General features: G+C 32.0%; 1 protein-coding gene across 1 annotated transcript in view; it reads right to left on the reverse strand.

Moving 5' to 3' along the window:
* Positions 1-247: 247 nt before the first annotated feature.
* Positions 248-20119, reverse strand: part of LOC145279850 (uncharacterized) — a 180273-nt gene continuing 160401 nt past the window's right edge. Inside the window, exon 2 of the mRNA XM_080131296.1 lies at positions 248-9630. Within this exon, the coding sequence (XP_079987422.1) occupies positions 7878-9614 (1737 nt within the window). The 5' untranslated portion in view covers positions 9615-9630 and the 3' untranslated portion in view covers positions 248-7877. The remainder of the gene's footprint in view (positions 9631-20119) is intronic.

Below are 20119 nucleotides of genomic sequence, written 5' to 3' on the forward strand. Positions count from 1 at the left end.
AAACTTGGCAATATCTTCCATGACTTTCAATGCCATTCATTTTACAAGTTTTCTTTTTGTCTGTTTGTTCACAAGCACTTTTTATATATATATATATATATATTTATATTTCCTTCCTCGTTTTAGCTTTCTATCAGAATAATGTGAAATTGAGAAATTATAGGAAACGAACCCACAGTCAGACCAGCTTCAAGCTGAATATATTTAATTTTACAAGGCCTCTTTTTTTTGTTGTTTTTTCTAGAAGTTTTTTTTTTTTTTTTAAAATTTATTTTCTCTCCCATAACCACTGTTCTAGATGTGTATAGGCATATAGCGGTATGACAACCAAACATTATAACAAGTCTGGATTAAAAAAAAGTTTTGAGGAAAAAAAAAAAAAGCTACCAATGTAAATAAAAAGTCAATCGTTAACAGAAGTGAGAGGTAAGTTGGAAAGAGTTTGGCATTGAGTATTGTTCCAAGGCTTTTCCCCTCCGCAGGCAGTTTGATATGAAAAAGCTCAACATGATAGAATTTGAAGATCAAAAGAATAAAAATAGATAATACACACATTGTGTTTTTGTTTGTATAATAGAATCAAAAGTGAAATTAAAAAAGACAATTAAAAAAGTGCAAATAAAGCCGATACAAGAATTAAAAAAAAAAAAAATGACAGCCTTTATATAAAAAAAAGCTGCATTACTGTTGAAGCAGAGTAATTTAAAAAAACAAAAATAACTTCTGTATGACTTATCTGTTTTAAAAAATATATTTGAATCCCTTTAAAGTGTCATGCTAATTGTCAGAATGACCTGCCAGTGATGAGGAAGCAAGTGGAAGAATACGCAAGGCACATTTCCATACTTACTGTCGCCATTGCCTTGTTAGAAATCTTTATGAATCAAGAAGAAATATAAAAACTGAAAATAAACAAGACATTCTTTTTTTTTTCTAGTTTTTTTTTTTCTTTTTTTAAAATAATTTTTCCATAACACCATGCTTAAGCCAAGAGTGCACAATTTTCAAAATAGGTTATGAGGACAACTCCAATATTAAGTTTTATCAATATCAATTTTTGAGAAGAATGCTTGGAGAAAAAAAAAAAGAAAAAAAAAAAAACATTAGAAATTCAGGTTTGTCATTTGGGAAGAGTGAAATTATTCCACTTTAGATAATCATCAACAACAAACAAACTTTATAGAAAAGAAGATCCAAATGTGACATAACGAATTTAGAAAGTTAAGTAAAATTTAGTAACTTTCAAAATTAATAGACCAATCCTCAGTTAAGTTATATGTCTGAGATGCTAGGGTTCAATTGTCGGTCAAGTTATACTAAAAAGCTATTTGATGTCTTTTTGCTTAACTACTCAACATGAAAAGGTAGGATCAACAGTAAGGGAAGTAAACCTGAGGAAAAAAATGACAAAGATGTGTCCGGGAGTCTAGGGTTCAACTGTCAGTAAAAAAAAAACAAAAAACAACATTTGATGCTTTCTTGCTTAAAAGGTAAGGATCAAGCACAAGTCGATCAATCCTGTGAATTATAAAAACAGTCTCAATATTATTATTTACACACATCTCCACGAGGGCAAATTTAAGGTAGGCCTTCCTTGTACAAGACAATGAAAGATAACCAGTTCTCTTTTTATATGCTACACATGCTGGTAAATGATCTCAATCCTCCCTTGTCTTCATATATTAGTGGGGAAAGGGTTACTGGAGGCGAAAATTTTCTAGAGTTGAAGTGACTAATTTCAACTATTCTTAAATATCCAGCAGGAATAGCAAGAACTCTCTAAGAAAGATATGTGTATAATGCACATCACTTATCTAATATATAAAATTCAGTTAGTTAGATTTTCCAGATCAGGCCTAAATAGTAATGCATGTAACAAATCAATTCTACCAACCAATTTAAATTTATTATTGTTGTACCATGTTCTTTGTAATAAAAACATGTGTTGCTTCTTAAAAAAAAATATTATGGCACAAAGAATTGATAAAATAGAATTTTTCAATTAAATCTATTTTAATCGTAAGATAAACAATTATATATTTTTTCACTATTCAATTCTTACAATTATTCGACTAACATGACAGTAGGTATTTTTTTTCTCTTAAAACTATTGATTTATAATGCAAGTGTTAGACATTATTTCTAAGCATAACTCAAATAACTCAAGAGAGATGCCTTCGACTTTCATTTGAAGCTTAAATAGGAGTTATCTTCCTTATATGAGCAAGTTTTTTTTCTAGCTGAAGATGAACAACATTATACATTACCTAATTAATAAAATTAAAATGACATTACTGAATCTCAAATAATACCAGGTGAGCATAATTAGTTAAAAGGATAAAAATCTGATGATAATGGGGGAGGAAAATATCAATGATTGATGTTTCACCTGCCTTATGCAGGTTTTATTCAAGAGTGAAAACAGTTAAAAATAGGGTGCTTGTGCATCTATATTAGCGTGTTATTTGACTGGACTACGCCGGGTGTCTATGCTAACTTGGATAAATACATTTGCAGTTTTAATAAAAGAACTACAATAATATCAGGGTATCTCCATTTATGTTGAACATCCACAGAATGCCAACATCAATATATTACATATGAAAGAGTCCGTTGTGGAATTTCCACAGGTCCCACTAATTATGATTAATTTTCATTTACCACATGATGACATCAAAAGTATTTCACATGTTCAACACCTACATGTTTTGTTATTCAATATGAAAATTCAATTTTGGTTCAATAGTACACAAGATGACAAGTTTTGAACAGGTGAACAGTCATAATTTGATGGCTAATGGAACTACCAAAATAAATTTGGCATCATTGTTTATGCATTGCAAAAATCTATGTGTCCACATTAAAAGTTTTAAAATATAATGAACATAAGTTTAGTCTGAAATTTCTATTTAGACTTAATTCTTCAGAACCAAATGTCTTGACATAATGCATCTTTTTGCTGGGGTAAACGATTTGGCTCTGAAGAGTACGTTCGGTTAAAACTTTGGCAATGCCGACGTAAGCAACATATGCACACACACACATAGATTGAGAATTCATGTCTTTATGAGCAAGTTTTATGGATACATTGCATGACTAAAAGTAAATACTGACTTGAAACAGCTGTAAACAACTTTAATAGCTTTGAGCAGGCTCTTTATTTGGAATAAGATTTGAAAATAATTGAAACTATTAAAATACACAAGTGTACATATATATAAAATGTGTAAAGAGATGACTTTAAACTACAAAGTTTTATAGCTAATTTAAAATCAAGATGTGTCAAAGATATCATTTAACTAAGCTTGATGGCTATAAATAGAGATTGTTACAAAGCAATAGAATAGAGAAGTTAACTTTACTGTAAGGGATATTTTTATTTAGATCGTAAGATATCAGGAAATTAATTGCAATCGTCAAAATAAATCAAAAGCAGACATTTTCTATTTAATTTAGACTGAAAACTAATCTATGTATAAAAGGCAACACTTGTGTGTCTGTCTCTGCTTTTCACACTTTCTACATCCAATGCAGTATTTAAAAAAAAAAATAACCATCCATTCTTGCACTTATTAAAATGTTTAACAGTATACCTGTATTAGGAACTCATCTCAGGACAGATATTCCATATAATATATATAATATTATACTAAAACCAAGCTAATAAATGTTTCTTCTCCTACCCCCCCCCCCCGATATTTTAATCATGTGAAACACATGTTAAAATATTCCTCAGTTTTGAAATTGAGTTCTGTTTGAAAATCAAAACAAAACAAAACGCTTCCATTTCAATTAACTCAATAAGTGACCAAAATCTTACAAAGTTCCTATTAATTGCTTTTACCTTCTCTCACTATATGTTGTTCAACTTCCCCCTCACTCACTATATGTTGGTCAACTTCCCCCTCGCTCACTATATGTTGGTCAACTTCCCCCTCGCTCACTATATGTTGGTCAACTTCCCCCTAGCTCACTATATGTTGGTCAACTTCCCCCTCGCTCACTATATGTTGTTCAACTTCCCCACTCAGACATTTTATACAGTATCACACTATCACATCATTCAGTCTTTGATTAACTGGTGTAGGCAATAAAAAAGGAAAATTGCCTCTGAGATGGGTATATATGCTGATGACACTACATTCTATGGCAGGCACGACAGGAAGACGAATGAACACATTTCTAAAGAAATGGCAGAAACACTAGAGGAAGACCTCCAATCTGTAGTGGAATGGGGACAAAAGTGGTTGGTCGCGTTCAATGCTGCCAAGACTAAACTAGTTTCATTCAATAATTACAAGAAACCCTCTCTACCACCCATAGCAATGGCCAACGACTCTTTATCTGAGAGTCCATCTTTCAAACTCCTTAGCCTAATGTTCACAGGAAACATGAGTTGGAACAATTACATTGAAGGCATTGCCAGGGTCGCTGCAAGAAAGGTGGGCTCTCTCTACCGTGCTAGAAAAGTACTAACACCCGAAAGTATCCTGTACCTCTATAAGGCCACCATTCGCCCATGTATGGAGTATTGCTGGTGCATCTGCTACTAGTCTCTCGCTCCTTGATAAGGTTCAAAAGAGAGTCGCAAACCTGATAGGCCCTGAACTGGCATCTAAGCTTCAGCCTCTGTCCCATCGACGGAATCTTGCATCCCTCTGCCTTTTCTACAAGTATTTTAGTGGTGAATGCTCTGACGAACTGCAATCACTTGTGCCCCCACTACGTGAGCACCCTTGACAAACCCGACAGGCTGCTAAATCCCACCCCTACACTGTAGAGATCCCTAGATGTAAAAGATCTTTTTACTCCAGTAGTTTCTTCCCCAGAACCGCTAGACTCTGGAATTCCATTCCAGGTCCCTGCTTCCCCAACAGTACTGACGTGCAGAAGTTCAAGTGTAACGTGAACTGACATCTTGCTGCCCAAATCCCTACATAGTACCCCAGTAGTTGTTGCCCCGGATAGTAGCCTCCTACACCAAAGTGGCAATTCGCCTTGTTTGGGGTGAAAAATGTAAAAAAAAAAAAAAAAAAAAAAAAAAGAATAAAAAGATTGGCATAGTCCATTCTATGCAAAAGAGAATATAATCATTACGGTTATATTATTTAATCCATAGCTAGAAAAATAGTAAGCAGAAAAAGATGAATTTTTTAAAATTTGTCTTCATCTTGTGACATTTAACTAGTCTCGTAAACTTACTTTGTCCCGATTCAAATAATTTAATCAGAGTTCAAATGGATGACATAATGGGTCACATTTTTTCAGTTACATGTTACATATTTTTTTAACAGTTTTAAAGATAATATAAAAAAACACTATAAAAGTGGGAATAATTAGTTGAAAAAAAATTGTGTAATTGTTACAATAATAAACATGAAATGTATTCACAGTTAAAATATTTGATCTTACAATTCTTTTGTTTTTTTATTTTCCCACCATTTCCAGGTAAATAGAAGAACAGTTGATCTGACATACAATCTGTTTGTAACTGAACAATATAATTTTGTGATAAGGACGAAGGCAATACATTTTTGTAGCTATACAAACAGTTGGTCGTGAATAAGAAGTTGCAGTTCAAAACTTCATTCACACTCCTCACTATAGCAAATTGTAAGTAAGATCAGCTTCCTGAAGTCAACCATCGTTTGGTATACACATTCTTACATTCTGATTCCATGATCCCTTTCTTTATTCATGTTTATAATGTCATACTTTTTTTGTTTTCATCCTACAGAAATTGAATAAGGATTATTATTTTTCGTTTTTCTTGCCTTATTCCAAGGGAATCAGGAAATGGCAGTATAAAATTCCCACATGTATAGGTAAAAGAGTTCTCTACATTTGTGTCTAAATAGTTATATACTCCTGGAACAGGAATCATTAACGAGTTATCTATCCCTTAGGACTATATAAAGACAGATGGAAGCAGCCATTTGTTTCTTTTAGTGGAGTTCAGCAATGATCTATATAACGTCTTCCATACTTTACACTGTGAGATTGCTTAAAATTTTTCAGGATCCTATTAAAATCAAAATCATGGATCTCAGAACTCGTTAAATTAAAAAGTTATCTTTACTGTATTAATCTATGTAATATTTAATGCAAATATACAGAATGAAAGAGATTACATCAATGTAATAAATAAGACAATTCTTTAAATGATTCTACATAAATTTTTTTTTGTTGATTTGTTTGTAAACATTAAATCCCTACAGATGAATAACTTTACTTAGAAATGATGGCATATTGGCAGGATGTTTAAGCCATTGTTTAAAGGTTGGTTGTGTTAAAGAACCTAAACTTAAAGAATCCTAATTCCTTCGTTATAGAAATAGGATTTGTGTCTTTGTGCAGTGAAGAACACTTGTATCTAGGGTGGTTAAATAAAGATTAATGACTCTTACCGTATCTAGACAGAAAGGGAGGGGAAAATTATAGAACTAAAGAATTTGAAAATTATAAATCTGGGAATTTGTTTTTCTTTTTTAAATCATTTTGAAATTATGTAGTTTATTGTACATGTATTAAACTGGAATAACTTCAAAATTTATTATAAGTCTTTTAAGATTTTGCATAAAACCGAGATGTATCACCAAGCTGAATCAGTGGTTTGAAAATCTTTATGTAAATAATATTTCCAAAAACCATAAAAATATTTAAATTATAAATCCAAACAGAATCTGTAAAGTCTTCATTTTAGATGTCAACAAAAAATACCATAAGCAAAAATTTATATATCATTAAAACCAACTTTAAAAAAATAAGCTTTTTATTTTCTTTTTTTTTTTTGAGGTTTTAAATAGTTTTTATTTTTTTATTGAGATCCTTAAAAACTTTTATATTTTTTATTTATATAAAGGAAAATATTTCCAGAAAAATAAGATTATTGCTTGAAAATACCTTTCAAAGCAAAAATGGGAAAACTTAAAGGCCTACAGTGAAATTAAGGTTATATATAGGAGGCCATTTTTCCCCATTTCAAAAAATTTTGTTTTGAACATTTAGTTCATAAATATTATTCAGAAACTTATTTAAAATGTCAATTCCCAGAAATTTAATTTGTATATATTTTTTTTTTCAAAATTAAAGCAACGGGAATAATAGTGAAATAACAAAAAAAAAAAAAAAAAAAAAAAAAAATCTGAATAATTTGGATTTTGTACGAATACTTTGAACGAAATAGATGCATCAATATCAAATTATATCACTTACTTTGTGTTAAAAAAATGTGCAAGTCAAGAGTTCAACCTAAATTAAAAAAAAAAATACAGAAAAATCTTTAAAATGTCATACCCGTCACAAAACGAAGATATCATATTCCAAAAATCATGTAAATTAATCAAGTATTCTTTTTACGAAACCCCCCCCCCCAACTTTTTAAATGATTTTAAGTGATTAATGTAAAATCATTAGTATTACAAGGCTGGTTTTGCAAGTTTTAATTATTGTGGAGTTCTCTACCCTTGTATTTTTCTAGGTGGCAATGCAAAACAATTTCTTTTTGCTTTCTCATAAATTTTTATTTTCTTAGTTAAAAATAAAACCACTTGATCAATTTACATAATTTTTAGAATATGACATGTTCATTCTATGACGTACATCATAAATGGTTTTTTGTATTCAAAACATTTTTTATATATAGGCTGAACTGTGAACTTGCAAAAAAAAGTAGAAAACCTAGCAAACATAACATAATTGGTGTCATTAAGCTATAATAATAATACAAAAAAAAAAATACTTAAAAATGAATTCAAAATAATCTTGAAAATTGTGATCTCTTGAAGCAAAGAAAACATTAAAAGTAGATTATTTATGGTAGCACAGAAGCGACAAAAAAAAAAAAAAAAAAAAATGTCTCGGGTCTCTCCACACATCTAAATACAAGTAGTTAATGAATGCGCTGATGTAGACTGTGGTGGCTCTAAGTGCCACAATAGATGCGCCATAAACTCGAGGCGGTTACCCAGTTTCTTAAGGCATTTCTTACAGGTGAATGGGTCATCGTTGGCAAGGTGAAGACTGTTGTGCAACATGCAAATGGCAAAGTCCTCAAACCAGATTCCGCAGTGTTTACAGTGGCTGACTTTCTTGTTACCTAATTGAAATGGCTCCCTTCTACTATTGCTGAGTGTTGTTGAGTTGGTTTGGTTGGTGGCCAAAGGCTGCTTGCTGATCAAACTCACGGTGTAAGTGACACCTTGGTCATCTGAAATGATTTCGCCATTCCTGAGACTGTTATGCAAATCTCCTGAAGGGACGTTGTCCCCTTGGTTAGTTTCTTCATTGTCTGATATGGTTGGAACAACAAACATTTTTGTGCCATCCGTTATAGTTTCAGCTTCTAAATTACCGAATTCATCCCCATTGACATCTTCATCGTTTCCTACTACTGAATAACAGACTCGAATTGTAGTGTTCTTGTCCGAGGATTCGTCGTTGCTAAAATCCTCACTGGTTTCTATTACTTCCATTTGTTCACTATGAGACCATTCCTCAGGGTTAGCGTCAGAACTTTGCTCTGGGTCTAGAGGTCGCTTTGCAAGGTTGAAATTCGAGCCGCTTTCTTCGGAATGCAAACCAAGCAAAATAGAACTGACATATTCTGTGTCTGGATTTTGTTTGAGAATACCACTAGAGATCTTATTGGTCAAATTCCGACCTACTGCAATGCCACTATCATTTCCCAAGTTTTGATTTTCCTCACCAGAACTTTGATTGACTACATCGGAATTTGAGTTAGCTTCACTAGAATTTTCTTCTGCAGCAGCAATATCAGCAGCTGCCAGTTCTTTTCTGGCTTTTTGTTCAGCATAATCAGCCTCGACCAATTTGCCAATTATTTCAAGCCATCCGTTCTCATGGTTCTCAATGGTCTCAAAGATATAGTCATTACTACTGTTGTTGTTGTTGCTATCGTTAGTCTTGCTATTGTTAGGCTGTGCTATACAGAACTGAGCGCATCCCATCCACTTAGTCTCATCAAGAGATTCCTCAGTGACTTCTTCACTGTTACCATTGGGCATCTCTTCCTCTGGAAGAAGACTGTTTCTTTTGCGGATTCTAGCACAGATATTTTGCTTCACTTCATGTAACTTTTTATGTTTGTCTAATTCGATGGAATTCTCAAAAGCCTCTCCGCAAGTCGTACAAGTCTGCACGCTTTTTATGCCGTGGCTTCGAAGATGGGCTTTTAACAAATGTACACCAACAAATCGAGCATTGCAAATACGGCAGGTGTTCTTTGTCCGATGGTTGAGGTGCACCTTGGAGTGTTGCTTCAAGTGATCAGAGCGGGAAAAGCGCCGGCCACAGATGTTGCACGTGTATGGCCTCTCCCCACTGTGTACCCGTATGTGACGCTGGAGTTTGGATGACGTGCGGTATGTCTGACCACACATGGTGCATTTTAGAGGAGCCGAGCCACGAGTGTGGCTTAGTACGTGTGCGTTTAGCTCCTCCTCAGTGTCAAACTGCATAGCACAGTATTTACACATGGTGCCATTTGTCCCCTTGACAGGGTATTTATTGTTTGGAAGAGGAGGAGGAGGAGGCGGTGGTGGTTGTGGTGATAGTTGTGGTTGTGGCGGCGACAGTGGTGAAGCTACACTCATCTTGTATGGATGCGTTCTGGAATAAAAACAAAAACAAATAGATCATCATTAACGAAAAAAAATGTTTGATTTAACTCAAATTTGATGAAATAAATTTACATTTTTTTCTAAATTTTTTAAATGAGGATTGATACTTTGTTCTCATCTTGAGTGTTATTTGCACGTTTTGGTTGGTCAACGTAATCTCTGACCTTCTTCAGGTGTATTTTGTTGAACTCAGGAATTTGCATGGAATTTCAAACTAAACTCTTTATTTAATCCGTACGGATTGCATGCTCTTGTTCCGTCAACCATGACTAAGTAGAAGTCTTAAAGTCTTGTATTTTTAGTGTTGCCAGCACTGAAGATTGAACTTTCAATCCTCTTGCATAGTCATGGCATAGTCGATAAAGTTACACTCTTCTGGAGGTTGATACTCTGAAGATACACCTAAAGAAGGTTGGAGGTTACATCAATCGAAATGTACAAATATTCCAGATGAGAACAGTAAATCCAAATAATTAAAATAATTAACATTTAATAGATATGCAATTTTTATTTAAAAAAAAAAAATATTCAACAGAAATGGATTGAAATCATCTTAGGCAATCAGTATCCCGAATTCCATTGGATTTCAACTTATAACAACTCATTATATTTTGAGTTATTTCAATAAAATTTGGATGTAAGACAAATTCTATCTTTTCTTTTTATAAATGTACATTTTTTTTTTTTTTTGCATCATTAATAGTAGTTTTTCCATGTTAGATTATTATTTTTAATGGAAGGTGATCTATTTTTAATGCTAATGTTTTTCAACTTAATGCGCACCATATTGTGTGTCTATGCCTATAAAAACAGTCCTATCCTAAAGAAAGGGGGCCACTTGTCAATATGCTTAATATAGGCGTTTAAGTTGTTTTTCACAAAATAATCCAAGTTGAAACATTTGTACATTGAAAATTGGCTTCTTAACAAATAGCACACAAGACAACAAATTTTCTAATATATCAACAATAATTGCCATGATCGGCTGTTCACTAGCACACAACACACACATGTATAAAAATTAACAAATTTTCAAAGTCAATGACATACCAATAATTGATTTGAATAAACCCATTTTTCCATCCATTATGCTATTTCTACAAACATTTTATTTTTGCATCAGTTTTTTTTTTATCTAGAAAATAGTTATTCTGGCTAAAAAAAAACTGTTAGTCTGGAGACATTTTCCCTTACTCACCGAAATAGATTAAAAGTGAAGTGTGTAGTTATACAGAATTTTCTCATTGAGAATTTGATTAAAAAATGAAAGTTACCTATACTTCTTCAGAGTTTTTTCTTTGACTTTCAACCGATGCCGAGTATGTGTGTGTGTGTGTGTGTGTGTATATATATATATATATATATATATATATATACGACAACGTGTATATCTATACTGTGTACCTCCCCATCCAAAGTAAGATTACAATCCATATCGATTATAAAATAAACAAGTGAAGCATGCATGGTCCCCCATAAGTGCACAGTGAACAATGCATAAAAAAATGACTGTTCAACATTTGTACCCCCCCCCACTCCATTTAACCCCAAAAGTTCCCAGGGGATGTCAAATCCTGGTGAAAATGAACAAACAGTGCAGTTTTAGGCCTTAACATATGTAAATTTGAGTTCTGCACCATGCAAAAACAGAAATGACTACCCCCTCCCCCCATTTAGCCCCAAAAGCCTTAACATATTTAAATTTGAGTTCAGCACCATGCAAAACTGATACACAGATACACAGTAAATTTTGGACAAATATGGTAAGTAGTCCCAAAAATGAAGTATTTTTATTAGCCCTAAAAGAGCCTCTGGTACACATCCAAGAGTTATCAAGTATAGACGAACAAAATTATATAGAAATCAGTTAATTACAACTTTTCAGAAAGTTTTATAAAAATCCAAAGCATCAATTTTTTTTTTTAATAAACACAAAAGTGTCAATTTTAGCCATTTTTACCCGAAAGGCACCTGTAGGGGAGCAACCAGAGTTTTCCCAGAAAATCCGTTCTGTTACTTTTTTTACTCATATCATGTTTAATGTTTGTGCAAAATTTCTCCAAATTCCAAGGTGTAGTTATTAAGAAAAGTGCGGACAGGTGACCTAAACTGCTATCTTAACGGTCACACTTTTGTCCATTCTTTGAACTTGGTCATACTACTCTTTTGCACACCTCTTCATACACTGTCCAGATTTAATCTTCTGAGGTTATCAGAATTAAGCCTATCTTTAAGACTCAAATTACAATTACAACCCATTCTTAACAGTTCTGAAACCTGAGGAACTGCAGTTGAATTCTGTACACAGAAATAAGTGCATTTAATGCCTATGTCGCATCACTGATCATTGATTACACCGTTATCATCAACTGAAAGAGATACTGAAGAGACTGTTGGTTTGAACATGATACACATTGAATTCTTCAATTCTTGGTAAAGAACACAACTGACCCTGCACCATTCACTTTCTAAGCACTTTGAGAATCTGGAAAAGATCTTTGAACAAATAATTTATAGAAGCAAAACTTTTAAGTGGGAATGACTTGAAATCATCACTCGGGACATGACAAACTATCCAAACTATCGATCTACCCAGGATGATGACTGTATAATACGAGAGAGAGAGAGAGAGAGAGAAAGAGAAAGAGAGAGAGAAAGAGAGAGAGAAAGAGAAAGAGAAAGAGAGAGAAAAAGAGAGAGAAAAAGAGAGCAAAAATAAGTGAGAGTGTAAGAATGAGAGAAAAAGAGAGAGAACAAAAGAGAGAGAGAGCAACAGAGAGATAGAGATGACAAAGAATGAAAGAAAGATGAAGAGAGAGAGAGAGAGAGAGAGAGAGAGAGAGAGAGAGAGAGAGAGAGAGAGAGAGATCGTGAAAAGGAGAGTCAAAGCGAAAGAGATTAAAAAAAAGAATTGATAGGTAATTTATCTCATACTTGATAATATCTTTGCTTTTATTTACATATCATGATGCTATTTCTTTTTGTCACCTTTTACCAATAAGTAGTGCCCATTTATCTCAGCGATTACATTAGGTCATCATAAGCAGTTGTGATGTTAAACTTCTGTATTTGTTTCTTGCTTTAAGATCTTAATTTGTTAATATTTCGTGATGCTAATTGGTCTGGCTATTGACATATTCACACATGACATTGTTTCACTTTCCCTCTATTTGAATTATGAAGATATGTCACCCCCAAATAATATGGTTGTGACAGACACATTCAACTTATTTTGAAAGAGTTTACCAAATTAGAATATGAAAAAAGAAATAAACAAGTAAAATGGAAACCAGTATTTCTAACAAATAAAATGTGCCAGGAGATTAAAATTGTTTACAATTTTATGTATTTGCTCATAATCACAAAATCAAAACAAAATAAGAAAAACAAGCAAACAAACAAAAAATACAAAACAATCAATTATTTACTTTAGATATATTATAAATTGGGGACAAATAATAAAATTCTAATCCTCTAAAACTGTTTTTTTTTTTTATACGAGGTACCTTCAATAAGTGTCTAGACTTTTTTTGTATGGACACTTTTATTGATAGCACACACATGAAATTCTAGTCCCCTTCGAAGTAATCTCCTCCGGCTGCAACGCACTTGTTGTACCGTTCCAACAACTTGTAAAAGGCCTCGTGGAAGTCCTCTGGTGCGAGCATGTCAATGATCCTCATCACAGCCTCTTTCATCTCCCTAATTGTCTTGACAACATCTGAGGTTTTTCTGGAGCTTAAGGTATAAACAAAAATTACAGGGAGCAAGGCCTGAACTATAGGGAGGGTGAGGAACTGTCCTGATGGCCATCTTGGTTAAATAGTCTGTGACAAGGATGGAGTTGTGGACTGTTGCATTTGTGCAAATCTTCTGCATCTGCAGTTACTCGCAAATAATTGTATGTACAGTTCCCACACTAACATCAAACTGTACACTTATTGTCTCTATAAATACACAATGGTCCTCATCCAAAAAATTCTTTATTTGGCCAATCAACTCTGACTTCCTTACTCCTCTCACACATCATCCATTACAGACTCCCTACTTTCCTTGAATCTCTTACGCCACTCAAAAACTGATGCAGGATTCATGCAAGATATTCCAAAAGCAGTCCGAATCATTCCATACATTTCTGTGGTATTTTTTCCAAGTTTAAAAACAAAATTTTATTGCATCGTTCTTCTAAAATATCTTCAGAGCCAGATTGCATTTTTGAAATTCACCAGCTGTGATAATCAGGCTTTAGTAGGGTGTATTCCAATTTCTGCTGTAGTTGTTCATTTGAACCTGAAATCATAAAAATTGATCAGTCATCTCATAAGATGACTAACAATAACATACTGAATTTTCAGGAGTCTATGACAATTTTAGATGTCGGTGGTTAAAAAAAAACTTAAACATTGGTTTGTTTACAAAGAACAGCCTAGTAATCTCCCCTCTGTAGCATAAACATTCCAAGAGAGGGGGCAGTCCTAAATAACCCTTACTACTGGCAATGTGTTTCGAAAATAGGATCGATTATACTTGAATCAGAAACAACTAAAAGGATACATTTTGGTTCAACACTGGTTTCTTTTACCTTTGGTTGAATTATAAACAAATAATACTTTCTTTTAATTAAAAATTTATTTTTTTTAATAAATTTCTTAACTTTATAAAACGAACCGTTCTGTCAATAAAAAATTTGCAAAGCCGACGGTATTATTTATAATTCAACTGAAAGTAAAAAAAAAATGGTGTCAAGCCAAAATGAGTTCTTGTGGTCTGTTCTAATTCTGGGATACTTCAAGTATAATTGATCCTTAATGTTAAAAGTTAGATGAGATACTTCATGAAATATCTTAAAAGGGTATTTTCAGAAACTTTATTAAGAAAATATATTTAAAATAACACATTTATCAATTATTTTTGCTGTTTAAAAATTTGAAAGTATCAGATAAAAGAAAAAAGATATACGAAATTATTTACATTTTCAATAAAAATGCTGTTACTGAATAAGAAATATGTATAAAGAAACCAAATATATTTGCTTGCATGTGGAATATTGGAGGCTAAATTACTGTAGTATATATAATAGATATAAAATGTACAATAGACTTTCAAGCTAAGAGCAAATTGTAGTATCCGTTCTGTCCTCAGTGTTGGATAAATCCTCCTAGATTAAGACAAATTTTATTTTTGTTTCAATTTAATACCCCTTTTGGGGAGTCGAATTGACCTAAAAAAAAAAAAAAAAAAAAAAAAAATCCACTTTGTGTTTAGCGTTACCTCCAGGGAGATGCAGTGAAATATACATGACATGTGTTCTAGAGGCACAGATTGAAAAAAAACAAAAAACAAAAAAAAACATCCGACCTATAATTCGCTTTACAAACAAATTCAACCAAGACTTCTGCAAAAACTGCAGACTTCAACTAACTCTCACATCTCAGAATTGGTTAAAAAATATCTGATTCTAAATTTTGGAATTAGTCTTAAAAAAAACAAAAAAAACTCTTGCAATTATTGCAAATTCCTAACTCTCGATTGACTCCTCATCTCCGACTAAATGATTTATGTACATAAAAAATTGTCCCAAATAAATAAATAAATAAAAAATTTAACTTTGATATTTATTTGTAAGATGAAAAAGAGGTTCGAGGCAAAATATCAGAATTGAATCTTCATTAAAAAAGTAAAGTTTAGTAACAAATATTGAATTAGTGTAAAAATCTGATTAGATTTGAAAAAGTATTCGTTATAAAACACTGGCTTTGTGGAAATACGGACACAAACCTTAATTAAATTTGGATCAATAAAATAAAGAGAAAAAGAGCGAAAGTAAAAAAAAAACAAAAAACAAAAAAAAAAAAACAAACAAAAAAAAGATGCTTTTTAATGCTTGGAAAATTCCAATTATTAAGGATAAGTTTGATATAATTCATTAAATTAAAAGGGATAAAAGAAAAAGAATAACTCAAATCGAAATAAAATAAGTCAATTGTTAAGCAATTGTTAAGTGCAAGATCTGAAAATAATTGTGAAAACAAATTTGGAATAAAAAATAAGAATTAGTAACAAAAGAAAATTCAAAAGAAAAAAAAAATACTTTGAGAAGCTTTAAATATTAAAATTATATAAAAATAACTAAAAAATAAAAAAAAAAACACTAAAAAACAAACAAACAAACCTTGATCCGATATTTGGAAGAACAAACATAAAATGAAGCTAATTTCGAAAAGCAGTCAAAATAATAGTTCACAGTCTAGGTCAATCCCAAAGTAGCATATTTTATTTGCTTCCCACTGAAACAAAAGATGGCACAATTTTTAAAAGTGCCCCCCCCCCCCTTAATATGTTAGGTATGAAAATAGTCATGGACGAATCTGGACCCGTTGCTATTGCCTGGCACAAGCGCCACAATAAATTAGCAATACACCAACTCCCACTCTCAAAGGAGAAAATAATGCCAGGGAGAATGCATCTCTTAGGACCGAGCTGAACTATACATCAGCTTTATAAAGAAGAGTTGGATGTTTTAAGTTAGCCTCTGGTTTGTTGGGATTAATCGCTGAGGCAAGCCTTTGTTATGAAAACAGCTACAACCCAAAAACTACTTTTTCCAAGTCCTTTTCTACCCAGCAAACATGGGAGGGTGCCACACTTTTCTCGCCAGGTTGACACAATTTAAGCCCAGTAATCAAACTGGTACTACTTCATTGACCATTAAAAGATTAAATGCTACGTTTATCCCAATGATCAGAAGATTCCAGCTCTAACCACCAAGGCAACCTCATGTAACAAAATTAAATATATTTTCTTTACATAAAAATTAAATTGAATTTTAAAATAAAATAACTTTATATTTCAGTAGTAAAGCTATGTGCTGTTACCCATGTACTATATAAAACATACCAGTTAAAGATATTTTTAACATTAGGAAGTTTGACAACAAAAAAACATCAACACTTCCCATCGTTTCAGTAATGATCTAATTCAAGATAAATTATTTGAAATTTAATTTACTTACTAACTTATTTATATGAAACTAGGTGTGTGGATAGATTTACATATTTTTGCACACACAGGATTAAGTCCTAAACTAATTAACTGATCATTATTAATCTTGGAACACAATGGAAAGCAATGCGGGCTAGATTTAGTTTTATAGAAAAGGAGTAGAAGCTCTGTTAAAATTCAGATACTTTTTGTAAAATTTTTAAGAAAAGGTATTAATCAATTAATAAATATTCTCCCATTTAAGTTTCTTTGAAGTAACTTAAAAGGTATTTAGGGGACATAAAGTGCTTCCCTCCTCCTCAAAATTAAAATATTTTAGATTTTCTTTAAATTTGATCCATAGTCATTCAATACCAATTAAGCAAAATTCCTTGAGTTTCAATTTCCTTTTGAAACCTCTTAAGCTTAAGCCTAAACCTAAAATTTCAGACATTTTCAAGAATTAAAATCATAATGGATTTTGATCAAAATTAGAATAAAGATTATAAGCATAGTATTATTATATGTTGATTTTTACAAAGGAAATAAAATTGGTGAATAACTTCTCTTTGGAGAATTAATTTTACTCAGGGATTCATTTCATTTATATAAAAATTTATATTTGGGAACTATTTTATTTATATAAAGAAAATATATTTCAAATGTGTTAAAAATAGTGTCAGCAATATACAAATTCAGAATCAAAATCTCTGGAATCATGCTTTTTTTTTGTCAATTCTAGTTTAAAATTCTGTAATATGGCCATTTGTTTAGTTCCAGTGTTGTTATTGCATACATCTACATCTTTAATTTGAAAAAAAAAAAAAAATACCCCAAAAAACAAAAACAAACAAAAAAGCAAGCTTCTTTTGGCTAAGAGAAAAGTGACGTATCTATTCTGATCTTTTCTGTTCGTGGTCAGTGAACGAGAAATCTTTTTAGACTAAGGCAATTTTTATTTCTGTCTAAATTTATAGTGCCCATTTTTGGGGAGCTGAATTTTCTCCACATTTAAAACCGACCTCATGTCTGACTCTACCCTTGTGAAGAGGAAAATAGAGAGGTTAGCTCATATAAAGCTTGCAGATATAATTTCTTCAACAAAACCTTATTACATAGACACTGAATTAATGTTTTCTTGTTTTAAATATTCAAGTTTGGGAGTTTTCGTTGGACACACATACAAACAAATACCTTTTTATATAACAGATAGAAGTCTCAAATCTTATATTATAAAAACCTTCAACCAGTAAAGCTGTGAAACAAACTTAAGTATTTGTCTTATTTCTTGGTGACGAAAAATAAACAAAAAAAGCAAAAAACAAAAAAAAAAACAAAAAAAAACAAACAAAAAAAAAAACAAACAAACAAAAAAACAAACAAACAAAAAACAGCAAAACAAGTTCTGGGAAGAAGAGATCAATGACAGCTGCTTATCAAGTTGATGGGATTTCATTTTCGTTAAATAAAGAAAATAGAAAGTTAATTAATATCTTGTTTCTCATTTTATTCCCATTAGCAAATGCTCAAACTAGTTGTAGGTCAAACTTATACGATCTCGTTATCATCAGACATTAAAATACACAAACACATCCATAATTTTCGCAGACTTTTTCTAACAGAAATACTGGATAAAATTCTTACTTTCCAACCTGGTGAAAGCAAACTAAGGCAAAAAAGGAGGTGAAGAATTTGGTCAAGTTGAAATTATTTTTTACCCCCCCCCCCCCACCTCCATCAGTAATTTTAAATGACAAAAGTAAAAACCCTTAGATATGGGATTGAAAAAAAAAAAAAAAAAAAAAAAAAAAATCTATTTTCAGCAACACCTGCTTTCTTAATCAATGCAAATAAAGAGAGATAGAGAGAGGGGAGGAGTTCAGTGTGGTGAAATGTTGTCTTGGAATGAGAAAGTTGGATTAAAATCAATAAAAATTACAGAAAATTGAACTACAGCTCCAAGAAGAGAAGCTCGCAGGCAGATGGAGAAAATGCAGCAGTTGTAGAGACTGCAGCATCGCAGAAGAGAGGAGAGACGAAGGAGATGATGTTGTGTAGGAAGATAATGTGCGAGGAAGGGGAGGGGGTTAACCCTAGTGTTAGAAAAAAAAAAAAAATAAATAAATACAAACTCTCAGCATATCTGGGGCAAAGGTAAAACCCTAAGATCTTCCGATGACGATGGGTGATAATAATAAACACCTGCTTAATTGAATTGATCAGTTAAAAAAGAACAAACCCTAAATGAGAATGGGACATAAAACTAAAATCAATATTTGGAGAAGAAATTGAATAGCAGCCTGTAAGAATATAGCAGGTCAAGCTTGGAAGGATGAAGGGAAGGAGTCGCAGACTTGTGGCGATGGTGGTGCTAGGCGATAGTGCTAATACTACCAAGTTTTATGACAAGTTGAACATTTTGAAAATCACTTCTCTCATTGTCATGCGATATATTGGCATCCATTGTGTTCAAAAACGTAGGAGACTGGAGAGGGAGACATAGAGAAACATATTCTGTGCAGAAATCATAACGATAAATATTAATTTAAAATTAATAAATATATTAGACCAGCATTTGTGGATATATGCGAAAAAATTTAAGAGTTTATTATAAAAATAAATATCGAATAGAGGTAGGGATCTTGTTTTTAAAACATCAGATAAACTCTGGCTTTTATTAAAATCTCTGACTGCAGACCCTCATCTTAATGGCAGATAGTCTGCTGAAGAAGAACCCAATCCCTAATTAAGTTAGAAAAAAAATTATTTTTCAAATGTGACTTCTGCAAAATTTACTACCACTAAACGCTGATCCTAATAATATTAATTAAATCTATGATGACCAGTCATTCCAAATATTAAAACTAATCAGTTACAAATTGGGTATACTTATTAATTAACTATTACTTTAAATTATATAGCATCACGTAAAAGCGAGAAATTAGAATTAAATGGTAATAAATAAATTTTAAAAACCTAAAATTTTTCACAACTTTTAAGTTTTTTTAATGGTTTTTGGGATTTTTATGAGAGGTTTTGTCTATCTCTCAATTAGATTTCATTTTGAAGCGAGATTAAATAAACACAAATTAAACTGACATAGCTTCTTTGAGACGTCTCCAAGTTCTATCGAAAACTGGGTCAATCGGGTAGTCAGTTTGCCAACTTTGTCGTTATGCTTAAGTTAAAAATATAGCACTTTTTAGGTCTATCAGACTTAAGTTTGAAATATCTGGGCTACCAGTTCAAGTTATCTGAAGATACTGCCGTTCTGATCAAAAATGCACCAAACATTGATGTCATTGTTTTTTTTATTTCCTTTTCCTTTGTAAAACTCAAACATGTTCTGCAAAAACAAAATTTTCCTCTACAAAAAAACAAAAAACTATACACCATGAATAAATATTTGAAAATATAGAGAACTTGAAGCAATAAACAAAATTTTTCCAACATTACTAGATTCAGTATTAACTTGAACAGGGTTGATATGCCATAAA

This window comes from Euprymna scolopes, chromosome 7 (genome assembly GCF_053919585.1).
Source record: "Euprymna scolopes isolate OS-2025 chromosome 7, ASM5391958v1, whole genome shotgun sequence".
Taxonomy (NCBI): domain Eukaryota; kingdom Metazoa; phylum Mollusca; class Cephalopoda; order Sepiida; family Sepiolidae; genus Euprymna; species Euprymna scolopes.